Raw genomic sequence first — 22,110 nt, 5'->3', positions numbered from 1 at the left:
AAAAATGGTCTAATTTGTAGAACGTGTCTGTATTTAGTCTAAGTGTTTCAGGAACTCTCAATTACGCTTGTCACAATGACAAATTTTGCTGGCCAATTAACTGTCCCAGAATCTGCTGTGATAAACGATAATATTGTCATTCAGAGACCATGCTTAGTGTTGTCTACATAAATTGTCTATTGAGTTTAAGAAAATGTATGATAATAACAATTTTATAACTCAGTTTTGCTAGTTCTGCTTGAAAAGTAGCTGAAAAGTAGCAGGAAAGTAGCGAGAAATAACCGACTGAACTATTTGCACTCTTGAATTGTCCCTACTGAGACAAATCATTCGGCTGGACCTCTCATCTAAATTACTAATGTTCTGCAAGAGCTGAGTGGCACTTCCCATGGCTCTGAAGGTAATTCCCTCAAGATGGTAGTGTATGAAGCTGAGCACAGATTTGTGTGCCTGGATGAACTTACCTGACCCTCTGGATCCAGATGCAGTAATCTGTGATGTACAAGTCGTTCATTATGTAGGCTGGGTCATTCTCTCTGAAGATTTTGTGAATATTCAGCAGGCATTTGAGGACACAGGCTTTCCCTTGGCACGGGAACACAGCGTGGCAGGCAAATGGAAAAACAGTGTTATTTGAAGTCTGTACAGAGGATGAGAATGCGCTGTGGCTGCTGGCAGATGCAGCATCCATTTTAAGGCTCACAGTCTTTGTTCCATACATAAAAGCCAAGGTATGAGATGAGAGGGAAATCCTAGCATGCTGCAGGGTAATTTGATCCATATGTTTCAAGAAGAGTTCCTGGGAAAGAAGGGACTCATTTGAGTCATAGGAGACAAAGAACCTGACTGTGTGTTTAACAACCTTGACACTAGAAACCTATATCGGATTCCTTTTGCATTCTATTTAATGCTGGTTCTATCTATAGTGTGTAACTTTATTATTGAGGCTGCATAATGCTGGTGTTTGTTGTGCAATGAGTTGTAAGAAAGGATTGCACAGTTATAAAAATTTGGCCCAATATCAAAATCCAATATTTTCACTGCAGCTGGGCCAATATTTACCAATATTGCACTTATATATACTTCCCAATCCTTTCTACACCTTGAAAGAAAACAATCATAGTGCTGAGTTCTCTGCTTCAGTTTAACTCCTGACAATAATGCAATGCATTCGCAACTTGACAGCACTTAGGAGGTGATTCAGCTATTGGATTCAAATGGGTTGGACCAGGGAGATATCTCAGAGTTGCAGGACACCAGCCCTTGAGGACCAGGATTGCCCACCCCTGATCCAAGCCAGGATCAAGGGTGCTTTACCATCATGTGATGTAAAGCATCAGATGCAGTGGTGTAGAACACGTGGCCTCTGAACTCTAGAGCAGTGGAAGCACGTCCTCTGGAATGACACATTGCACTTCTCCATTTGATAGACGAGTCTAGGTTGCTAGGACAACGGTACTTTTCTGACTACATTGGAGTGTGGAGATGTTTTTCTGGAGGTTCATAAAGACATGGAGGGCAGAGTCTGGTGTGGGTGAACTTGGCTGGCCTGAATAGAGTCCTGACTTCAACCCAATAGAACACCTTTGGGAATTTTTTTTTTTTTTAGTTTTTTCTAACACTTAGCTCTACACACATTTCTAATGATTCAGATTTGATTAAGTTCAGGAAGATATTTAATTTTATGCTGTCGGGAGATACAATCCAATTAACTCACATGACTTTCATACTTTATAATTACAAAATATCCTCACCCCACAGCTCAGGAGTTGGCATAAAGGCCTGTTAAAACATATCCAGCTGGACAGATACTTGAATGGAAGACACTTGACATATAGGAGCCTACCAAATATTCCATCCAAGTCTTTGATGAGAATAATGATTTCCATACAACTACACTGCAATATCAACTATGATTCAATAAGTTATGCAGTTCTAATTCAACTCATTGTCTGACTGCATTGTGCCACAGGTACAAGAGCTGCTTCTAACAGCTGCTCCATCCTGACATTTGATCAATGTGGCTGTTAGTTCTAGAGGAAACTAAAACACACTCAAAAGTATTCAGTCATCTGCCTCTACACACCTAGGTCACGTAAGCATTTGGAACACAAAAAATCAATGAGGTGAGTGAATGCCAATTTGGATGAAATATTAGTAATATTTTGGCTCATCACATATTTCGACATGGTCTTAGTAAATCTGTGGAAAAACCTTGCAGGAAAGTGTTGTAAATGTCACATGTTGCTTCATAGATGACATTTAACAATTAGTGGTTCAGCTGTTTACAAAATTGATCATTAGGTCAACAACATAATGTAGACGCTCTGTACAGTTCTGCAAGCTGTGCACACCAAATTAGGCCATCATTTTTCAAGGTTAGCAACGCAAAACGAGGATGCATGACATGGTTGGGCTGCTGTTGACTTATAATCACAGTCAGAAGACCCACAACAGGTGACAGGAGTTCATCTCTGATATATGTCAAGTGCAATGAATTGTGAACTGGATTCTGTTTTGTGACATTACATAAAGGTTTTGAAATGGCTCACTTTCTAGACACCCAAAAATATTGTCATTGTATGCTCTTTTTAGAAGCCTTAATAATCTTTTATTATTTTGTTAAAATAGCAAAAAATAAAGGTAGTTTTTTTAAGTGCTTGGGTTGTTTTCAGAAGCAGAAGAGACCCAAATGGAAGTATAAAACAGGTAAATTATGAATTTTGCATAACATGTTATTTCGTGTGCAAACATTTTAACTGAACAAAATTAACTAAAGTTTAAAAAGTAAGTATGACAAAAGATTTTGCATTAAAATGTATAAACTACAAAAGGCATTTGCTGTAAGTGCAAAATTCACCTGCCACACTGCATATGTGATTTGAAATGGTTTGGGTTTCCACATCGGGTTTGCAGAACAACAAAAAATCTACTCCTATCATTCTGAAATATGGTCAGAATGGTAGTATGTATAGTATGTATTTCCCAAAATTATCCACCAAAACGAACTGCTCCAGCCTCCCTTTCAATCAACCATTTAAAAAGCCTAATAGTGTGGCCATCAACTCCATTAGGGCCAGAGAATCACCTTTTCTTAACCTCCACTGAGCTGGTTGGCATTGTCTACTGGCATTCCCGACCAATCCAAATAAACAGCACACGAACAGTGAGGAAAAGCTTAAACTAACATTTGGTTCTCATTTAAAACATGGGGTTATACATGGGGAGCTGTGTCCTAAGAAGAATTTGGATCATATGAGGCAAAAGCACATATGCTTGCAAGACTTGGCCTTTTTTTTTCTCGACAGGAAGACTATCATTTTCTCAGCTTGTGGAAAACTAGAGCAAAGGTTACACTTTGATTCAAGCTAAATAGAAGCAATCAAACTTTTTAAATTAGTAAAGGTCAGGTAAGCTAAATCTCTCTACCAGCTTTGCAGATTTACAAGCATATTTGCCTATTTTTATTTGCAGAATTGAAAAACATCTGTCTGGCACTTTAAGTTGACTGAGCCACTCTAACACAACCCAATGGCTTGGTCCAAATGGTTTTCCATGTGGATCCGCTTCCTTTGAGGATGTCTTCAACTGGCACTCACTGAGAGTGTCTGTAATCAGAACTGTGACGATGGTGATGATGATAATAATAATAATAATAATAATGGAGGAACTGGGTTCCTGTCTAAGAAAGAAATTCAAATAATTTACTTTTTTATCTTTGGCAGGATGTTTTGGTGCTTTTGTCTGCCCATAGGTGAACCTCTACACAAGTCTCAAGTGTTCTGCTGCCTCTAATATGTTTTCTTGAGGACTCTTCTCCAACAACCAAAAGCCTAACACAATGTTTCCTAACCCAAGGTCCTCAAGGCACACTGCTCTGAATGTTTTAGATGTTTCCTTCCTTCAGCCCATGTCATAAGTTTTCTGATTGACCAAAAATTCATCCTGAGAAATCCAGCTCTACGACACAAAACCCAGATGGAGAACTGAATGGTGATGACAATTGATCAGAATTGTCATCACCATCAGGCTTCCAGGCTTGAGGAGTGCATGAATAAGAGATGTGCTGTTGATAGTCTCATACTGCAGCAAAATTTTCACAGCAGTCTTAAGTATTAGAGAAAAGTGATGTTTTAAAGTTGATCTCACTTTGGTCAGGGCAGATTCAGTTTGTGGCCTTAACAGTTTGTTGAGATTTTGAAGTGAAAAATCATTGGATCAGCGAACATATAACCTTAATTTTTCTTTGCAAGAGCTTCAGTGATGAAATATTATTTCAAATGAACACGATGTTTCTATACCCTTTAGTAAAGGGTATAGAAAGTTCACTCCCTTGGATGCTTTAACTCTTTTTTTATTGTTTTTACAAATCCGTCATGATCAACAAAGTAAAAAAAAAAAAACAAACAAAAAAAAAAAAACTAAGAGCAGTAGCAGGTTTTGTAAACCAAACAAACCTGTAGAAAGTGTTTTGCGTTTGTAAGGTTTTTTCCAGTAATAATGAATGCTTGGAAGATTGAGAGCCACAGCTTCCACCATGTCAGGAGCATTTAATCTGTGACGGGACTATTGGTAAAAACCAATAAAAGAAAATCACTACCCTGAACGTACTCAGACTCGGTTGTACACTTTTTTGACTTTTCAATTACTATTATAGTAGTAGTATAATATAGGTCAGAGTTGTTTAACTTCTCTCTGATCAGATGCCTCAGCTTTCCCAGCCTTCTCAACATTCAGGAGACTACAGCATCTTCTATAAAGTATCTGGATGCATGAACAAAGACATCTGTCGACTAGATCCTGTTGCAGGTAGCATATAGCTTTCCTGTCATGTTTGTAAAAGAATGACATTATCCTCATGCTGGCCTCCATACCTCCTAACTCCAGTGTCTCCTACACTCCCTGCTCCTCCCTGCATTTCTGATAGCTCCTGAGTTACACTTCTGATGCAGGTGGAGGGCCTTTTTGGGAATACTTAACATCATGCCTAAGGGCTGCTTAAATATTTACCACTGGATAGCATTTCCTCTGCAGCCCTAACCTGTCTACCACTGTGGAAAGGTTTGTTTTGCTAATACCTATGAGTGATTGTTTAAGCAGCCTTGTGAATGGAATGGCTTAAAATGGGACTGTGCATTAGTTTCCCTCACTATGACAAATTAATGAAGATGCAGTGTGCTGTTACAGATTATTAGGGGAGAGCCACATTACTCATTTGAGCATAATGTTTGAACTATGAAGGAGTACAGCAAGAAACATGAATGAACAGGGTTCTTACACATTTCTATGTTGACTGAAAAGTTAGCTTGCTTGTTTGTGCGTTGCCTGGGTGGTTTATGGATGGACAGATCAGCAGGTCGGTGAATGGATCCAAGAGCTAGACTTTTATTTGTACCAAAAGTTGCAACAATTTAACAATGAAAATTAATAAATTCAAAAAGTATTTCTGCAAACTTGTTCCTTTTATTCAATTTCCAAGCTTTACAAGGAACTCAGAACAAAGCAGTAACTCCTACCAAAAGCTGGGCTTGAGTATTAGATTTTGTGAACTAAAAAAATATATTAGGTTGAAAATGGAAGTAGATGTTCGAACATATGAGAAAGACAGTGTGGGGAAAGAGTGACAAACTGTCTTTTCTCTCAGTCTTGAATACTAATCTTCGTACTCGGTGAGTTGACGAAATGCTAATCAGGGCTTAAAAGGCCTAATTTGCTCTCATTTACCAGTGTTAGAATTGTCACCAGCAGGATAATCTCAGCCTTTAGATGTACCAAGTGTGTTTACATTGTTGACTATTCACAGTCTGCAGGGGCGTCTTCCTTGTCAGACTAATCATGAGTATACTTTAAGTTCATTTAGGATTAGTTAACTTGAAGTGTGTCATTTTAGAACAACTAATTTTGTGCTAATTGTATTTTAATAGTAATTAAGTTGTAGAAAAGAACAATTCAAAGTGTACTAAGTGTACTATCAGATGCTGTTTGGAACAACTAAAGTTATACTTTGTATACAGGTTTTTATGTAACATTAACATGCTTGAATAGTATATTTTAATTACAAATTTAAATTAAATTTTTTTTTAAATTGCCATGTTTCATTAAGCAAATCTTTTTGTAATTTCAAATTTCACAATTACATGAAATTCCAATTACAATGGATGTCCAGTGGCATGCCATGGGGTTTCAGTCAGGGACTTCAGTAGGCGTCAACTATATCTGAACAATACACACATTGTGAAGGACAATGCAAAAACTATTCACTACACCAAGCTCCAGCCATCTAATAATATGCAAGTAAATAAAAATACTCCAAGTTCAGCAAATATATATATAACAAAATATACACGCAACACATAATTGGTCAGCAATTTACCGAAATCTTTCTATGTTTACCGAAATCTTTCTATGTTCCCCAAATAAGATCGATGTTAATCTAAACTGCTCAAATAGCACATGTGAACAATTAAAAGTAATAATGTTCTGTAACGTGTGTATGGGAATGTAATACAAAAGTAACACTCACTCATTACTTGTAAATAAAATCCATGCGTCTGTCCTAGTTGTTAGCCACTCATAGCGCTCATAGTTAGTTTTTAAAACACCTTAAGAAGTTCATGAAAGTATATAAACTTTGATTGGCTGATAATTTTGTCAGTAGTGCCAACTATGGCATATTTCATGGTCTTTTTGTCAAAAGGGTAGCTGAATTTGTACAGCAGGTCCTGAGGCAGAGCAGCTTGCCAGATGTGCCAAGGGCACATTTTTAAATAGGAAATGAAAGGAAATATTCAATAATACCAATAAGTAACATGTTTGCAAAATAAAAAATGAAGTTACAGATACAATTTACACTTTTTCTTTCCAAATTTCTAGGACTAGCAGAGCTGGCTCTGACATCCCATTACTGATGGACACATAAATACTTATTGCTACTGGCTTTCTGAAGGTAACAGGTGCATTACTAGTCCCTTTTAAACTTTTATGTTGTGTGGTGCTCTTTGGTGACTCACCTGACTGTAAAATTTTAGCCGTGTCACAAATTGACGAGGCCAATAAAGCAAAGTGTCTGTAGAGGGGGTAGCACAAAACCCTCCGCCCAAAGGACACCAGGACGTCTCGTGAGCAGCTGTAGGTCTGCATAAAACAGAACATGACTTTGTGAAATGTATCCCACCTTAAAGTTAATATGTACTAGGAATTCAATTGACAATTGGAATCAGAGTTGGCATCCTGAAGGAAGAGGACTTAAACATGAAGTTAGATCTCAATGTCCAAAGTGAAGTCACCGGTATTTCCTTTGTGTAACATTTTTTTTAAACTGTTTGAATGAATTGTTTTAATAACATATTTCACAAGTTTCTTTCATTTGTTTATCATCATTTGTTTATCAGACCCAAATTATTGCAGTTCTGTCAGAGGACAGTTGGGATATAAAACCCATCGTTGGGTGTGTTTGGCTCATTCATCTACACTTTGCCACATAAAGTTAGCCCTTCTTACTTCAGTTTAAACTTGAAGTCATAGGGGCTTTTGAAAAAGGTAACTATTGTCTATATATTCAGACAAGTCTGTGGTTCATCTAGTCTATGAAAGAGCAAAAGAGATCAATTATTTTATCAAATACTACAAAGGACTTATCGTTTTTTACATTCCCAAGTTCCTCGGATTAAATATGAAGCTCTAATTATTCCTCACAACTACTCCTTTATAGAGTGAACCAAAAAGGGGACTCGTAGTTCTTAAACACTTCTGCGACCCTGGTCTCTTAATCGTTGCCTCTCGTTAATCACTGCATGCTGTCTCTACTTTAAAGTTATTTATCCAGGCTTCCCGCTCCCTTCTCCTCTTGTAAAGGATGCACTGTTAGGTTGTGGAACGTATGTCGGGGGTGGGAGGGATCGTACCCTTCCCAGGGGCTTGTTTAGCAGAAGTGTAAATAAGGTTTGTTGCTGCTGCTCGCCAGGGGACTCGGGAACACCAGCTCAGTCAAATGAGGACAAGCAAACACGAAGTATACCATTGTAGATGAAGGAGAGTCTGAGGCACCAAGTAAGACCTAAAAAACAGATATGGGAGTGAGAAAATGGTGATGGTGACTCGTAAACGGGCTGCCAGTCGAAGACAGAGCTGGTTATTGTTGAGATTAAGGAGGGAGGCGAAGATGGAGCTGGCGGGGGATGGAGGAGATGCTATGCTGATGGAGGCAGACAGCCCTGCTGACTGCCTGATGAGCATTAAAAGGGCTGCCAGGCAGGCGAAGACCATTCTCTCCCTCAATGCCGCCGCTACCGACATAAACAAAAAAGTCCACCTCTCAATCTGTAATCACAGTCTCCTCCAGGAACTCTCGTCCGATCACATGAGCATATCCAACACCCATTAAAATATTCAAATAGGCTCTGGGAGGCAGCCTCTGACACAACTCCCTGGTGTTAATGACAAGATGAGCCATGTCATAGACATAGACGGACTATTGTCATTCAACTGTACATTTAAAATGTGCATATTGTGCAAAATGTCTTTGCAAAGCTCCAATAGTAATACAATAAATAAGTAAATAAATGAAAGTAAATAAATAAGTAAAGATGATAAGCAGTGGACAGTGGACGTGTCGACTGTTAGTTCAGAAGAAACCAGACTTTTTTTTATATCACTATAGTGATATCAATAAAAGTACTCTGCAGTTGCTTTTCAAGTGGTTCTAAACTGTTTTATGCCCACTGTCTCAACCGGCATACGAACACTCATAAAAATCAAGACAATCAGAAAGGAAACACCATCTATCCAAGATGCTGGACTCAGACAATGCAGCTAGATCTCCAGATACTAGGATTCAATCTATGATGGACAGACTGAGAAATTCCATCTTTACTAAAGTGGATATTGTTGCTGAAGGTTTACACTCTGAGGTCACATCTGTTAGAGGGGAACTAATGCCCCTTTTCCACTGGTTCTATGGAACCACGCACCACTCTACTCGGTTTGCTTTCCGGCTCCCACTGGCATTTTTTCAAGGCCAATCCTTGCTTTTTCAGTCTGCTTTGGAGTAGGGCCAGCTCCTGTTCACTGATTGGCCGTGGGCGTGGTCAGATGTAGCAGTAAAGACAGAAGAAAAACAAACTGATTGGCGCAAAATTTCAAACTCTCTGCAACGCGAAAGCGATGGAGTCCTTTTCAGCTAATCTTTACCATTTACCATCATCAATCATAACTACACATTTCATAAATGTGTCTGCCCAACTTATAATTATGAGACACAAAGTCATAACTATGGGATAGAAAGTCAAATTTTGACTTTCAAAGTCATATTTATGAAATATAAAGTCTTAATCTGAGTTTAAAAAAGTTAACTCAAGTAAGAGAAGCATTACTTCAACATATTTTTACTCAAGTAGAAGTAAAAAATAGCCATCCAAAAAATTACTCAAGAGGAGTAGAAAGAAGTATTTGATAAAAGGTTCAACTACTGAGTAACTTATCAAATTATTAATTATCTAATATATAAAAATTACATCACCAGACAGACCAGTTGAGTAGAAATTTGGGTATTTTAAAGACAAGCTACAAAAACAAGATCAGGCAGAAGAACATTTTTCCAAATCAGATTTTGTTTAATAAAAAAACTTAAGAAACTTCATCAAAAACTGCAGGTCCAAGTCTGCATCTGGTGAATATTTGGCTAAAATACATTTGTTTTTCACTTCTTGTGTATCGAATTCCGAAGTTTTTCTTAAGAGTCGTGATACTTCATAATAAAATTGCTGAAGCAAAAGTGAAAAGTACAGCATATTAAAATACTCCTGAAAGTAATTGTTTTCAAAAGAAGTTACTCTAGTAATTGTAATACAGTAAATGTAACTAGTTACTACCCAACTTTAGTCATACTTATGAAATTCAAAGTCCTATTTTTGAGATAAAAAGTCATAATTTGAACTTGAGATATAAATCTATAAGTATGAAATTCAAAATCACAATCTTGAGATAGGAGATATGATTGACTATTATTTATAATTTAGATTTTCTACATCATAAATATGAGATTCAAAGTCATGATTATGAAATATGGGCTTCCAGAAGATTGAGCACCCATAATCTTATGGGTGACTATGTGACTTTCCATTTCATAATTATGACTTAGAACATCAAAATTAGGCCTTTTTCTTGTAATTCTGAGTTCCTCCTTGACTTTTTTTTTTTCTTTTATAGCTGAAATGAGAACCAAATACGGCATCTTGAAGCGCCAATAGTTATTTATCTGCCAATAAATAAATAACATTAAAATTAAGCTTGGGAACATGAATGCATATGAACTGGAACATTTATTCAAAATTATTTTTTGCAGTCATCTTAAATATAATTGTTCAGTATTTTAAAAAAATGTAGCCTCACCTCTAGCCAACACAGAGTACCGCTGAGTTTTCTAATAGTCCATGGTGACTCTACCTGCCGGGGAGAAATGAACAATTCTGTGACACTTTAAAAACAGAGGAGGAACATTTAGAGGAGGAGTTTTGATACAGTCTGTCTCTATTGTACAATTTCCCAAACAGAAAGTAAATTAATCTATTAGTGGTGTACCAATTTATCAACCAACGATTTATCTGTGCCTACTTACTTTATTTTGGGAGATTGGCCAATACTTGCACGTGAAGCTGATCTTATTCCTTGATCTTATTAATCTCAGCAGAGGTTATTCCTTGATCTTATTAATCTCAGCAGAGGTTTAAAAATCAACCATCGCTTTCTTCTGCTATACAGCGACAGAGATTTGACTGACAACCCTCCCATCAGTTCATGCTTGCAGTAATCACCCCGCTGATGCCAGTGGGGCGTCAAATAGGATTGTTTTATCCCAACTCTTGGATCGTTTGAAATCTCAGAGCTTCCAGAAAGAATGGAAATTGTTATTTGGGTAATTCTAACTGACCAAAAGAGAAGTTTGGTCTGATTTCACTTCAGACAGGAGTATGTGTCTTCATCTGGTGTATGTAAACTAACAGTTTGGTAACATGAATGCATGAATGCATATAAACTGGAACAATCTGTTACATACACCAGATTTTTCATCTGGTGTATGTAACAGTTTACATACACCAGATGAACAATTGGAACTGTTGCTCAACAGTGCAGTTGGTAGCACTGTTGCCTTGCAGCAAGAAGGTCCTGGGTTTGATTCCTGGACTCTGCATGTTTTCTCTGTGCATGCATGGGTTCTCTCAGGCTTCATCACACAATCCAAAAACATGACTGTTAGGTAAATTAGTCTCTCTAAATTCTCCTTAGGTGTGAGTGTGCATGATTGTTTGTCCTGTCTGTCTCTGTGTTACCCTGTAATGGGTGACCCTCCTTCCTGTTGATCTCTTGATATAGGCACCAGCATCCCTCGCCACCCCACTAAGGATAACATGTAAGATAATCAATGGATGGATGCTGCTCATCAGGAGTTGCCTTCACACTTACATTGTGTTCCCCCTCTGTACAACGCACTTCATAGGAGTACGCCAGCAGGATGTCAAGAAGGCTGAGCCATGCTTGGCAACGAGATGTCTTGTCCAGCAGGAAGGAGCGGTTTGTGAATTTTCTCAGCTGCTCTTTCTCTTCATCACTAAAAGAGACGGCTTCAGAAAAAAAAGGGATATAAACATAAAACTGACTCTAAATGTTGTGCACACATTACTAGGTATGAAAATAAGTTTTACCTCTGCTTTACTGTTCCAAACCAAAAAATAATGTGTGTTTCAGTGTATTCACAACCTTGGACTTTCTCAAAGTCCTTATAAGCTTAATTTTTTATGTACTTCAGAGTTTTTATGCAACAAATCAAAACAAAAAAATTTCTTAAGAGCAATTTTGGGAGGTCAGCCAAGTCACAGTGAAATGTAACGTAAAATGCGGTTTAAAAATGTGTTCAAGCTGCAGGAACAAAAATTGTTCTCAAATAAATTATTGAGACCTATAGAAGTAAAATGTTTAGGACATGGTTCAGTTTGGTTCAATGTCACTGATGTAATCTGCTATACCTTTAACAAATTCAAGACTGAATAAAAGTTTTAATGAGTCACTCCACTTTATAAAATTCCTCATAAATATTGATTTATTGTAGTAGCTCTCAATACAATGCATTATTATTATGTATTATTTAATGATAACCTAAGTTTTTTTTATTTTGAAACCTTTATTGGACTTGCCATGTCCTGAATGACTGAGTACAAGAAGGTAAAAATAACAAATATCTGGGAAATATAACTTAACATAAGTCTCAAAGAACCAGGGTTTTATTAGAAAAATATTCATATTTTATTTTGTGGATTTAAAGGTGGTAAGAAGCAAAGACATACTTTCTTCGAGGTTTGACCTCAATTTATCTCTGCTTATCTTCCCATAAATAAGCTGGTTTATCTTCTTCTGAAAAAATATGATGCATCCCCACAACATGACACACCCACCAGTATGTTTCACTATGGTGATGGTGTGGTCAGGGTGATGCGTGCAGGTAGTTTACCACCAATAATATTGGCCCAAAAGTTCCAATTTTGATCTCTGAGCAGAGTTCATATGTTTCTGTGTTCTGTGTTCCCAACATCCTTATTGTCCCTTTCCTTCAACAATGGCTTTCAATAGCCTCCATATGTAGTCAGAACTGGGATAATTGTAAAAATGCCCCCAAAAGTCAGACTACCCCTCAAGAAGTGAGGCAAAGTCCAACTTCTCACAGTTATGACTTACAAGACTGACTTTGGGTTTCAATGTGGCCACTTCTCCCAACAATAGTAAGACGTGGTGGGATCATGTTTATTTTACAAGACATGTTTGCAAGAGTCCATCTAAAACTAATGCGTCATGCATTGCTTTTAATTCTTAACTGAACAAATTAAAAGTGGGTTTTGTGTTGGAAAGTAAAATTTAAGACAGCATTCATAAAAGGTGTTCCAAGTAATGGCCACTCTGGGGTTCACATGTTGAGAACCTGACATTTCAGTCAATATCAAACCTGCTGCCTTGGTTTCATTAAGTGGTTTGTTCTTTAATGTTTTTAGGATATTGTTTTCCTTCCACTTAATAATCAGCAACTCTATGTTCGCCTTTCACATATAATTCTAATGAAATACACAGAAGTTTGTAGTTGTTACCAGGTCGGTAACACTTTATTTGAAAGAGTGTTCATAAGACTGATATGACACTGTCATAAATATGACAACACCTATCATGAACATGAAGTCTTTATGAATGTTAATGACCGTTATCACAATGTGTCATTTGGTAAATTGTGACACTTTAATGCAAAGTTGGCTCTTTTAATATACTTTTAATGCAACTTTTAAAGCAATTTTGCATTAAAAGTGACACTTTGACATCAGTCACAAATATTTATTAAGTATTCTTCATGTTCATAACAGGTGTTATGTCATGTCAGTCTTATGCACACCCCTTCAAATAAAGTGTTACCTGTGACCAGCATGTATCAAGGTAATAGGACCTGATGTATTGCTGTAGGAACAAACAGCTTAATCAAAGCAGATCTAGTGTATTAAGTCAATGTCTATATTGAGTTGAATAAATACGAGATGCATACCATTTTGCTAACTTTATGTTCAAGTTTGATTAAACAAAATTAAGTTTTCTTTACAGAAAGCGGTGCAGAGATCATTGGGGCTAAACTGCTCTTTCTCAGGCGACCTGCAGCATTGCACTATTTCTGTGCTTGAAACACATTCAGTGTACCAGTAGGTGCCAAACACAATATAATTAAAATGAAAAGTAAAAGATTACTTACCACACTTTGGTTTTCAGTTGAGAAAAAATGTATATCAACAAATGTCAAATGTGTATTTTTGTCACTGAAACTGAAAGTTATATTATATAGTCATACAGTAGAGCGAACTACTTAAAGTCTATTTCTGGTCATTTTGATGATGATTGCTTACAGATAAAAACCCAGGAATGAATGTCTCAGAAAATAAAAATATTGTGATGGAAACTCATAGTAGTTAACTTGAAATATTTTCAACTGTTTCTGAGCTTCTAATTGGTCTCTCAAGCTGTTTCCAAAACAAATGTGCACAAAACTTTGCTGATATTTCGATAATGTAAAAAAAATTAAATAAATCACAATTGCATTGTTTTCATTAAGAAAAAGTGAAACAGTTTGTTCATGAAATGTCATTAAAAAAACATTGCATGCCATCATCCTCCTCTCATTTCTTCGTCTTTTCTGCCAGTAGTAACATCTGATTGCTGATCAGGTCTTGTGATGTGAAAAAAAGTGTTTTTATTGCAGTTTTGCAAAACAAATTAATTTTAATGCAGTCGATAAACCACCTCAAGTCTTTCACAATTGCCATGTTTCCATTAAGGAAATTAACTTTTGTAATTCAAATTTGTGTAATTTTGAAGTCAATGAAAATGCAGTCAATATTTGAGTTATGGATCCATCGATTTTCTAACACCTTTCTCCCTCGTGGGGAGAAAGGTGCCAATCTCCAGCTAACATTCCAGGTGAGAGGCGGGGTACACCCTGGCAGGTCGCTGGTCTGTCGCAGGGCAACACAAAATTTGAGTCAATCGGATACAATCCTGGAGAACACTGTTAATTGAACAGATGTTAAGAAAACAGTCATTGAGACTCTCCACAAGGAGGGGAAGCTACAAAAGGTCATTGCTACAGAACCTTGTTGTTCAAAGAGTTGTGGGAGCACACAAGAGAGACGGGTGAGGAAAATCTGGATTCATCCCAACTGATGTGGTGATCACAGTATTTGTTAATAGTGACAATTTATATTTATGGAAATGCTATTTTATCACTATTTAACAATAGTGACAATTTTCTGATATTGTTCAGGCCTCATTTGAGTGTGTATTCACACCAAGAAAGTCCTCTGATCGATTTGTTTGGTCCAGACCAAAAGAGGAGTCTTTTTTTCCATTTGGTGCGGTTTCTATTACATTGTGTTTTCTTTTTTACATTTTACATGTAAAAAATGTATAATACACAACTACAATTTGTAGTAGTTGTGCATTACAATTTGTAATGTGCTTTACTACAATTTGTAAGTAAAGCCACGTGGGTGTCGATCATTACTCCCAGTGGGCAGAAATGACAAACTTCAGAAGTCCTGCTTGCCACATGTGTACTGCTACTACAACTGCGGCTCCATTTGGAATGTCAAGACCAGGTCATAAAACTTAATGTGATATTTTAAATTTTTGAACAACATTGGCAAATGCTGAATGAGATGAGACATTCTGCATGTCTTAACCCACAACATGCTACCAGCAACATTACTAAGCAGAAGGCATCGAATCAAGTACAATTTCTGTCTAATCAGTACACGTAGTAAAAGCGTTAGCAATACTGAATGCCTCATTTTAATCACAATGCCAAGCAATGGTAACTTGTAAAGTTCAGAAAGATATGCAGTTACTTTAGTTGGTCTAGATCAGGGATGGCCAGCATGCGGCTCCTTGACCGGTTCCATGCGGCTCTTATGTTCATAAAGTCGCATTCTGCCAGACGTGCAATAATGACGAGAAGTAGTCAAATGAACTGTCATTTATTGACAACAGCAGCACGCTATTCCTGTTGTCCGTAACCATGCCAAAACAACAAAAACAAAAAACAGTCTTTGTTTCACTTGCAGCTTTACTCTTTTCAGTCGTTCTGCTCTCACGCAAACCTCCGCTCACCCCTCACTCTCACTCCCCCTTCCCCTCGCTCTCTCATCCATCCTGATGCATTCGCGGACAATAGGAAATCATACACTCTAATTTAAATCTCTAAACAGCGTAACATCCAGTAACTTTTAGCACATACAGTAGGGTCGCTATAATATCCAAGTTTTGCTTTGCTTGAGTTCAACACGGTATCTTTGTCAAATGAGCATGTGCGCAGTTTTTCAGTAAGAGTAAAATCATGAGTAAACCTTTCGCGCTCAAAATGGCAGGGACAAAATACACAGGAAAACGAAAATATGAAGATGAACACAAGACGTTTGACAGAGTGGGAGAATTTATATTTTTTTGTTGAACGTAGTGGAAAGCCATTCTGTTTCATATGTCAGGTGTCCTTGTCGCATTTTAAGACTTCAAACCTTCAGCGCCACTTCAGCTCACTCCATAAAATAGCACATGTAATGCACATAATAAAAGGAAAAATGAATTGTAAAGTGTTCTATTTTTGTTTGTTTATTTGGTTAAACAGTGTTTGTTTGCATGAGAAAGTGCACACAGTTCATTGTTGAAAATGTCTGGCCTGTGGTCTTTGTAGTGTTAAAATAGTGTGAAATTTACAATAAATCTGGCTGAGCAAAAGTATGAGTATGAGGAAGGGATGGGTTGATGTTCATGTGTGCCCATGCATATGATGTGGCTCGTTGCGGTAACTTGGTAAAAAATGTGGCTCTTGGTCTTTGTCTAGTTGGCCACCCCGGTCTAGATGGAAGCTGGACTATATTCACACCAGAGGTGAACTGTACCAGAGTTTGTTTGAGTGTACTCACACATGAACGTAACGTCTGGACCATTTCTTCCGTTATATCTGGTTTGACACCTTAAGAATATTATTAAGTCTGTAGGCATTATGCCTGTATGAGATGGCTGAAAAATGTATCATGATATAAGCATTCAATAACAGCCAATATCAATGCATATTGATTAGCGTTTTGGTTCAAGTAACTGAAAAACTGCCAAAATGGTGACACGACCCTTCTAGTTTTATCCACAGTTTTCACTCCATGCTGTCAATTTTTATTTTTAAGTAGTCATGGGGCACAATGACAAAACCAGATAGTGCTGCTGTGCCATTTACTCAATAGGTTGTTGGTAGGTCACCAAAGAGTGAGTGAGTTAGTGGATGCTGGCCTGGCTGTAGGACGTTGAGCAGTTAAAGCCTACATCTCACCAGAATACTGTGCAGTTCTCGATCAGAGTGAAGTTATTGAAAATTCTAATGGATGTATTTTCTCTTTGTATTTATGTGTTACGCCTCTATAAAGGGGAGTAATGAAAACACAGACACAATGTTACTCTTTGCATATCCGGTGTTATAATTTCAAAACAGTTTCAGACATTACTCTGTTACATTGAACATTACACACATTCTAGTTATGCCGGCACAGTAAAACAAATCGAACACACACAGTAGCCTACGCCGTTAACCAGGAAGCTAAGTATAGCATAGCAGCTCTTAAACTAGTTATCAAAATCACCGCAGCGCTCTCTGTTAATTAAACAAACATCGCTATAACAATCACCACAACATTCTCTGTTCATTAAACAACTATCGTGTTAGAGCAATTTCTTATGAGTTCGAACTTTACCTATAAAGAGGAGTAATGAAAACACGGACACAATGTTACTCTTTGCATGTCCGGTGTTATAATGGAGCATAACCGTTACGTCCCCCTACATTCCAACAGACAAAACAATCGAGCCCCGAACGACCAACAAACTCTCAAAACATTCGATTCAAAAGGTTAGACTTTTCAAGAACCACAAACAAACATAGGCGGAAAAGCAACAAAGAAAAGTAACAGTAATAAAAAGTACATTTCTTTTAACTTCTTTAAGCTTAGGCTACCTTTTGTCGTATCTGTACCGTTTATCTGCCTGTAGTGCTGAACTTGAGAGACCAGAATAATCGATCGCAGATCATTAGATCTTGTTTTCCTTTTTCGTTGTTTGAAATAGTTTTATAACCACTACACACTCTCCTTCAACAGAAATGTCGTCCTCGACATTCAATAAGGAAAGGAGTAAGATGACAACCATAATCCATAAAACCATAGCGAGATCACTCGGTCCATACACAGGCACATGACCTAATCAAAGTCTTTAAGTGCCAATATCAAATCTAAAAAGGTGGATCAGCAATACACAAACATAGGATCATAGGTGGACATCTGAACTGGCCCTGGCCATATAGGCCTTGCTTGAAAGGGTCCATAATAGTGCACTGGATCAAGGCAATATGTGGACCTTGGTGGAAGTCCCAAACTATAACAAGAAGGATGACCAAATTCATCATAGGTGAATCGCTGTGGTGGTCGCCGTTCTCTCTGAGGCCTATCTTGTACTTGCTCATCTCCACTGTGGTTCCCGCATGCAGGAGGTGACATGGATGGTAATAGGGCTGGCTCCACCATTTTCCAGGTGTTCAGGTGCTCCATCTTGCTCCACTAGCAGGTCAGGCATCGCTTGAGCTTCCTCCAGGTTTAACACCGTCTCTTGTACCTCTTCTGGCCTCGTGCCTGCCCTTACTGCTGTGGGCTCAGGGCCTGCCGACACATTGTTGTGCTCCTCAGTAGTGGGACCTGTTCGGTTGTGTGGTTCAGGGCATGGGTAGTAAAACCATTCATCCTCTGAATCCTCATCACTGATGTCTTTTTGTTGACTGTCAAGTTCACTGTCACATGTCTGTTTTGAACCTTTTCTCCGTGATCTGGCAACTTTTAGGGGAACTTCCAGAGGTAGGTGGTCACAGGGAAGTAAGAGGTTGCGGTGTAGTATCCTACTATCTCTCCCCTTTCCTTGTTCAGGTACCACCTCATATACAGGAGCATCCTTGTTTAGGGTTAGGGTTAGGGTGGACATCAACCTTGTGGATGATGTCCTCCCAATGGTTGCGGAGTCCCACCTCTTGGGGTCAAATTCCTAACCAGGACACGGTCTCCGGGTTCCAACTCTGAGCTCTTTACTTTGCAATCGTGGTGTCTTGTTTCTTTCAGCTGATGTTCTTGCATTGTTCCTCGTTATCTCATAAGCTTGTTGCATTCCTTCTCGCCATTTTCTCATGTACTCCCTGTGATCAGGTGTACCTGTTTCTGGTGTCAAGCGGAAGAGTACATCAATTGGCAGTCTTGGAGTCCTTCCAAACAGAAGAAAGAAGGGGGAAAAGCCAGTGACTTCACATTTTGTGCAATTGTATGCAAAAACCAATCTGTTCAGTGAGTCTTTCCAGTTGGACTTCTCTTTCTCTGTAAGGGTCCTCAGCATTTGTATGAGCGTAGGGTTAAACCTTTCAACTTGACCGTTGCCTTCAGGATGATATGGTGTTGTTCGCGAGCCCAAAACTCCAGAGGTTCTTTTTAGTTGTGACATGAGCTGGGTTTCGAATTCACCACCTTGGTCGTGATGAATACGTAGGGGAAATCCAAATTTTAATGCATAATCATTAAAAAGTTTATCAGCCACAGTTTTTGCTGACTTAGATGTTGTGGCATAAGCCTGGGCGAATCTGGAGAAATGATCAATTATGACCAATATGTAATCATATCCACCAGCTGACTTGTCAACATGCAAGAAATCGAGAGACACCAACTCAAAAGGCTGGGTTGTAACAATATTAGTAAGAGGTGCTCTAGTCTCTCGGCTTGGTTTTCTCTGTTTTATACATGTGCAGCTCTGAGCCACATAGTGATGAATGTCCTGTTGCATGTATGGCCAGAAGAAGCGTTCTCTCACCAATGAAGTGGTTCGATCAACCCCTTGATGTCCCATGCCATCATGTAGTTCCTTCATAACGGTTGCTTTGTACTTTTCAGGCAAAACAAGTTGTGTTCGGTTGGCTGTTTTTCGACGCAGGATGTTGTCATCATCCAAGGTCAGTTTTTCCCATTCGTGTAGTAGTCTTTTACTCTCTGTGCTGAGTGATCTTAGCTGGTTTCTGTCAGGTTTTTTATTTAACTGACGATATTCAATCACTGGGCCAATATTTTTATCTTCCCTTTGAGCTTGACAAATCTCTTCCAATGAAAGAGGTGTTTGGTGTGAAGTGCCGATTTCTTTGCATTGAGCAGAAAGTGCCATGGACCACACTGCATGGGAACTTACGTTCTCAACTGACTGTACAACTGCTTGAACTGAACGGGATGACATTTCCTCAGTACAGTGTTCCATCATGATTTTAATATCCACTGGCAGCCTTGACAGAAAGTCTGCATCAATGTTTTCTTTCCCTGGTCGGTATCGAATGGTAAGGTGAAAATCCGCTAATTCAGCCACCCACCGACACCCGGTTGCATTCAGCTTTGCTGTAGACAAGACGTAAGTGAGTGGATTATTGTCTGTATATACAGTGCATGACGAGCCAATCAAATAGTCTCTGAATTTTTCACAGACGGCCCATTTTAAGGCAAGAAATTCCAATTTTTCAGAGTGGAAATGGTAGTTTTTTTCAGATTTGGTGAGTGTCCGTGAGGCATATGCTATTACACGCATTTTTCCTTCCTGTTCCTGGTACAAAACTGCCCCCAGACCCAGATTGGAAGCATCTGTGTGTAGTACAAAGGGTTTACTAAAATCAGGAAAGGCGAGGATTGGTGGTTCCACCAGGTGGTCTAACAGTTCCTCAAGCAAGTGCTGATGTTTTTCTGTCCAAACAATGGGAAGGTTGGAGGGGATCCCAGTTTTTCTTTTATTCTGTCTCTGCCTTGTAACATGTTTGTCATTTTGATTTGAATCTGTGGGAGCTCTCATGAGATCATAGAGAGGGGCAGCTATTTGAGAAAAATCTCGAATATACTGACGGTAATAACTCAGGAGGCCCATAATGGCTCTTAGTTCTCCCACAGTAGCTGGCCGTTTGTCTTTCAGGGCCCTGACAGCAATGGTATCAGCAGGGTCAATTTTACTGCCCTCTGATGAAACAATGCGCCCAAGATAGCGAACCTCATGCCGAAATATTTCACATTTGGCTGGCTTCAATTTGATGCCATACATTCTCAACCGTCTAAGCACAGTTCTGACATGTTCAACATGGCTTTTGAATGACTTACTGAAAACAAGGATGTCATCAAGGTATGGAATGCAAATATCATCCCTGAGTCCCTCGAGACATTCTTCCATGCACCGCTGGAAAGCAGCTGGTGCGTTCATTAAACCAAATGGTATTCGAATCCATTCATATAAACCCCAAGGGATCACAAAAGCAGTGAGGGGCTGACTGTGTTCCGCCATAAAACCCTGATGGTAAGCTTTACCTTGATCTAACAGCGAAAACCATGAGTTGCCTCCCAGGCCATCCATAATGTCCTGTACCCTGGGAATGGGCTGGCGGTCTGGTACAGTCTTATGGTTCAACTCACGGTAATCGATACAAAGGCGTAAGCTCCCATCTTTTTTCCGAACACACACCACTGGAGAAGAATAGGGTGAATTTGATTTGCGCACCCAACCTTGTGTGATCAGATCATGTAGATAGCTCTTCATCTCTTGATATAATGGTTTTGGAACTGAGAGGTAAGTTTTAGCCACGGGTTCTGTGTCTTTCAGTGAGATGGACAGTCGCAGGTTCTCGATGCATCCAATATCCTCATCCGAACAGGAAAAGGAACCTGACTCCTCTCTTAACATCTGTTTAACCAGATCTCTTTCAGGGGGACTGAGATGATCCAAATCAACTGGGGGATCCCAGTCACAATCAGAAGTTTGATGTTTCTTCATCTCCACATTAGCTACTGTTAATGGGGAAATGGAGCAGGACTGTTCAAAGATTGTCGTCGGGTAAACTGCTTGGACTGGCTGTGCTGTCCCAATAACAGTCTTTCCAGAGAGTATTATGTCATGGTCCATTGGATTTTGCACATCCACAGTCATGAATGATTTTGTACCTTTCTCTAGTTTTATGAGAGTGTCAGTGAACTCTAGACCTTCCGACCACTGTGGGTTGACACTAGGTTCGAAAATCAGAGTGGTCTCCTGTAGAGGGGTCATCATAACACGGCACTCTACTTTTACTGATGTATGTTTTGGGACATGTACTTGTCCTCTGGTGGTCTTAACATCATACTCCAAAAATTGCTGTTCAGCAGCAACTCTAGCCACAAACACTTCAGCATCATCCATTTCAAAGTTGGCAAAAGCTGCTTGGACAGCTTTGATTAACTGCTGTTTATTGGTGTCTTTGCTTTGCTGCAGCTCAGTATCCACTATCAGGCCAATGACATTTGAACCAATAATAGGGCAAGCAAGACTATTGCCTTTAATTACTAATGAAGGGACAACAACTTCTGTTGTTGGAACTCCATCTGCAGCTAGTTTGAATGTGACTTCTATCCATCCCAAGTATGGCATGTTTTGGCCATTGGCTGCAATGAGATTCAAAGTATCACTGTT

General features: G+C 38.8%; 1 protein-coding gene across 1 annotated transcript in view; it reads right to left on the bottom strand.

The window, feature by feature from the left end:
• The window catches only part of shq1 (SHQ1, H/ACA ribonucleoprotein assembly factor), a 59,650-nt gene that overhangs the window by 14,705 nt on the left and 22,835 nt on the right, over positions 1-22,110 (bottom strand). Inside the window, exons 8-11 of the mRNA XM_055022935.1 lie at positions 11,461-11,618; positions 10,390-10,443; positions 7,011-7,134; positions 465-585 (exon numbers count right to left, since the gene is read on the bottom strand). Of these exons, the coding sequence (XP_054878910.1) occupies positions 465-585; positions 7,011-7,134; positions 10,390-10,443; positions 11,461-11,618 (457 nt within the window). The remainder of the gene's footprint in view (positions 1-464; positions 586-7,010; positions 7,135-10,389; positions 10,444-11,460; positions 11,619-22,110) is intronic.

This window comes from Poeciliopsis prolifica, unplaced genomic scaffold (genome assembly GCF_027474105.1).
Source record: "Poeciliopsis prolifica strain line A6 unplaced genomic scaffold, Auburn_PproV2 SCAFFOLD093, whole genome shotgun sequence".
In the NCBI taxonomy this organism is placed as follows: Eukaryota; Metazoa; Chordata; class Actinopteri; order Cyprinodontiformes; family Poeciliidae; genus Poeciliopsis; species Poeciliopsis prolifica.
This window is presented reverse-complemented; position numbering and strand designations above follow the sequence as displayed.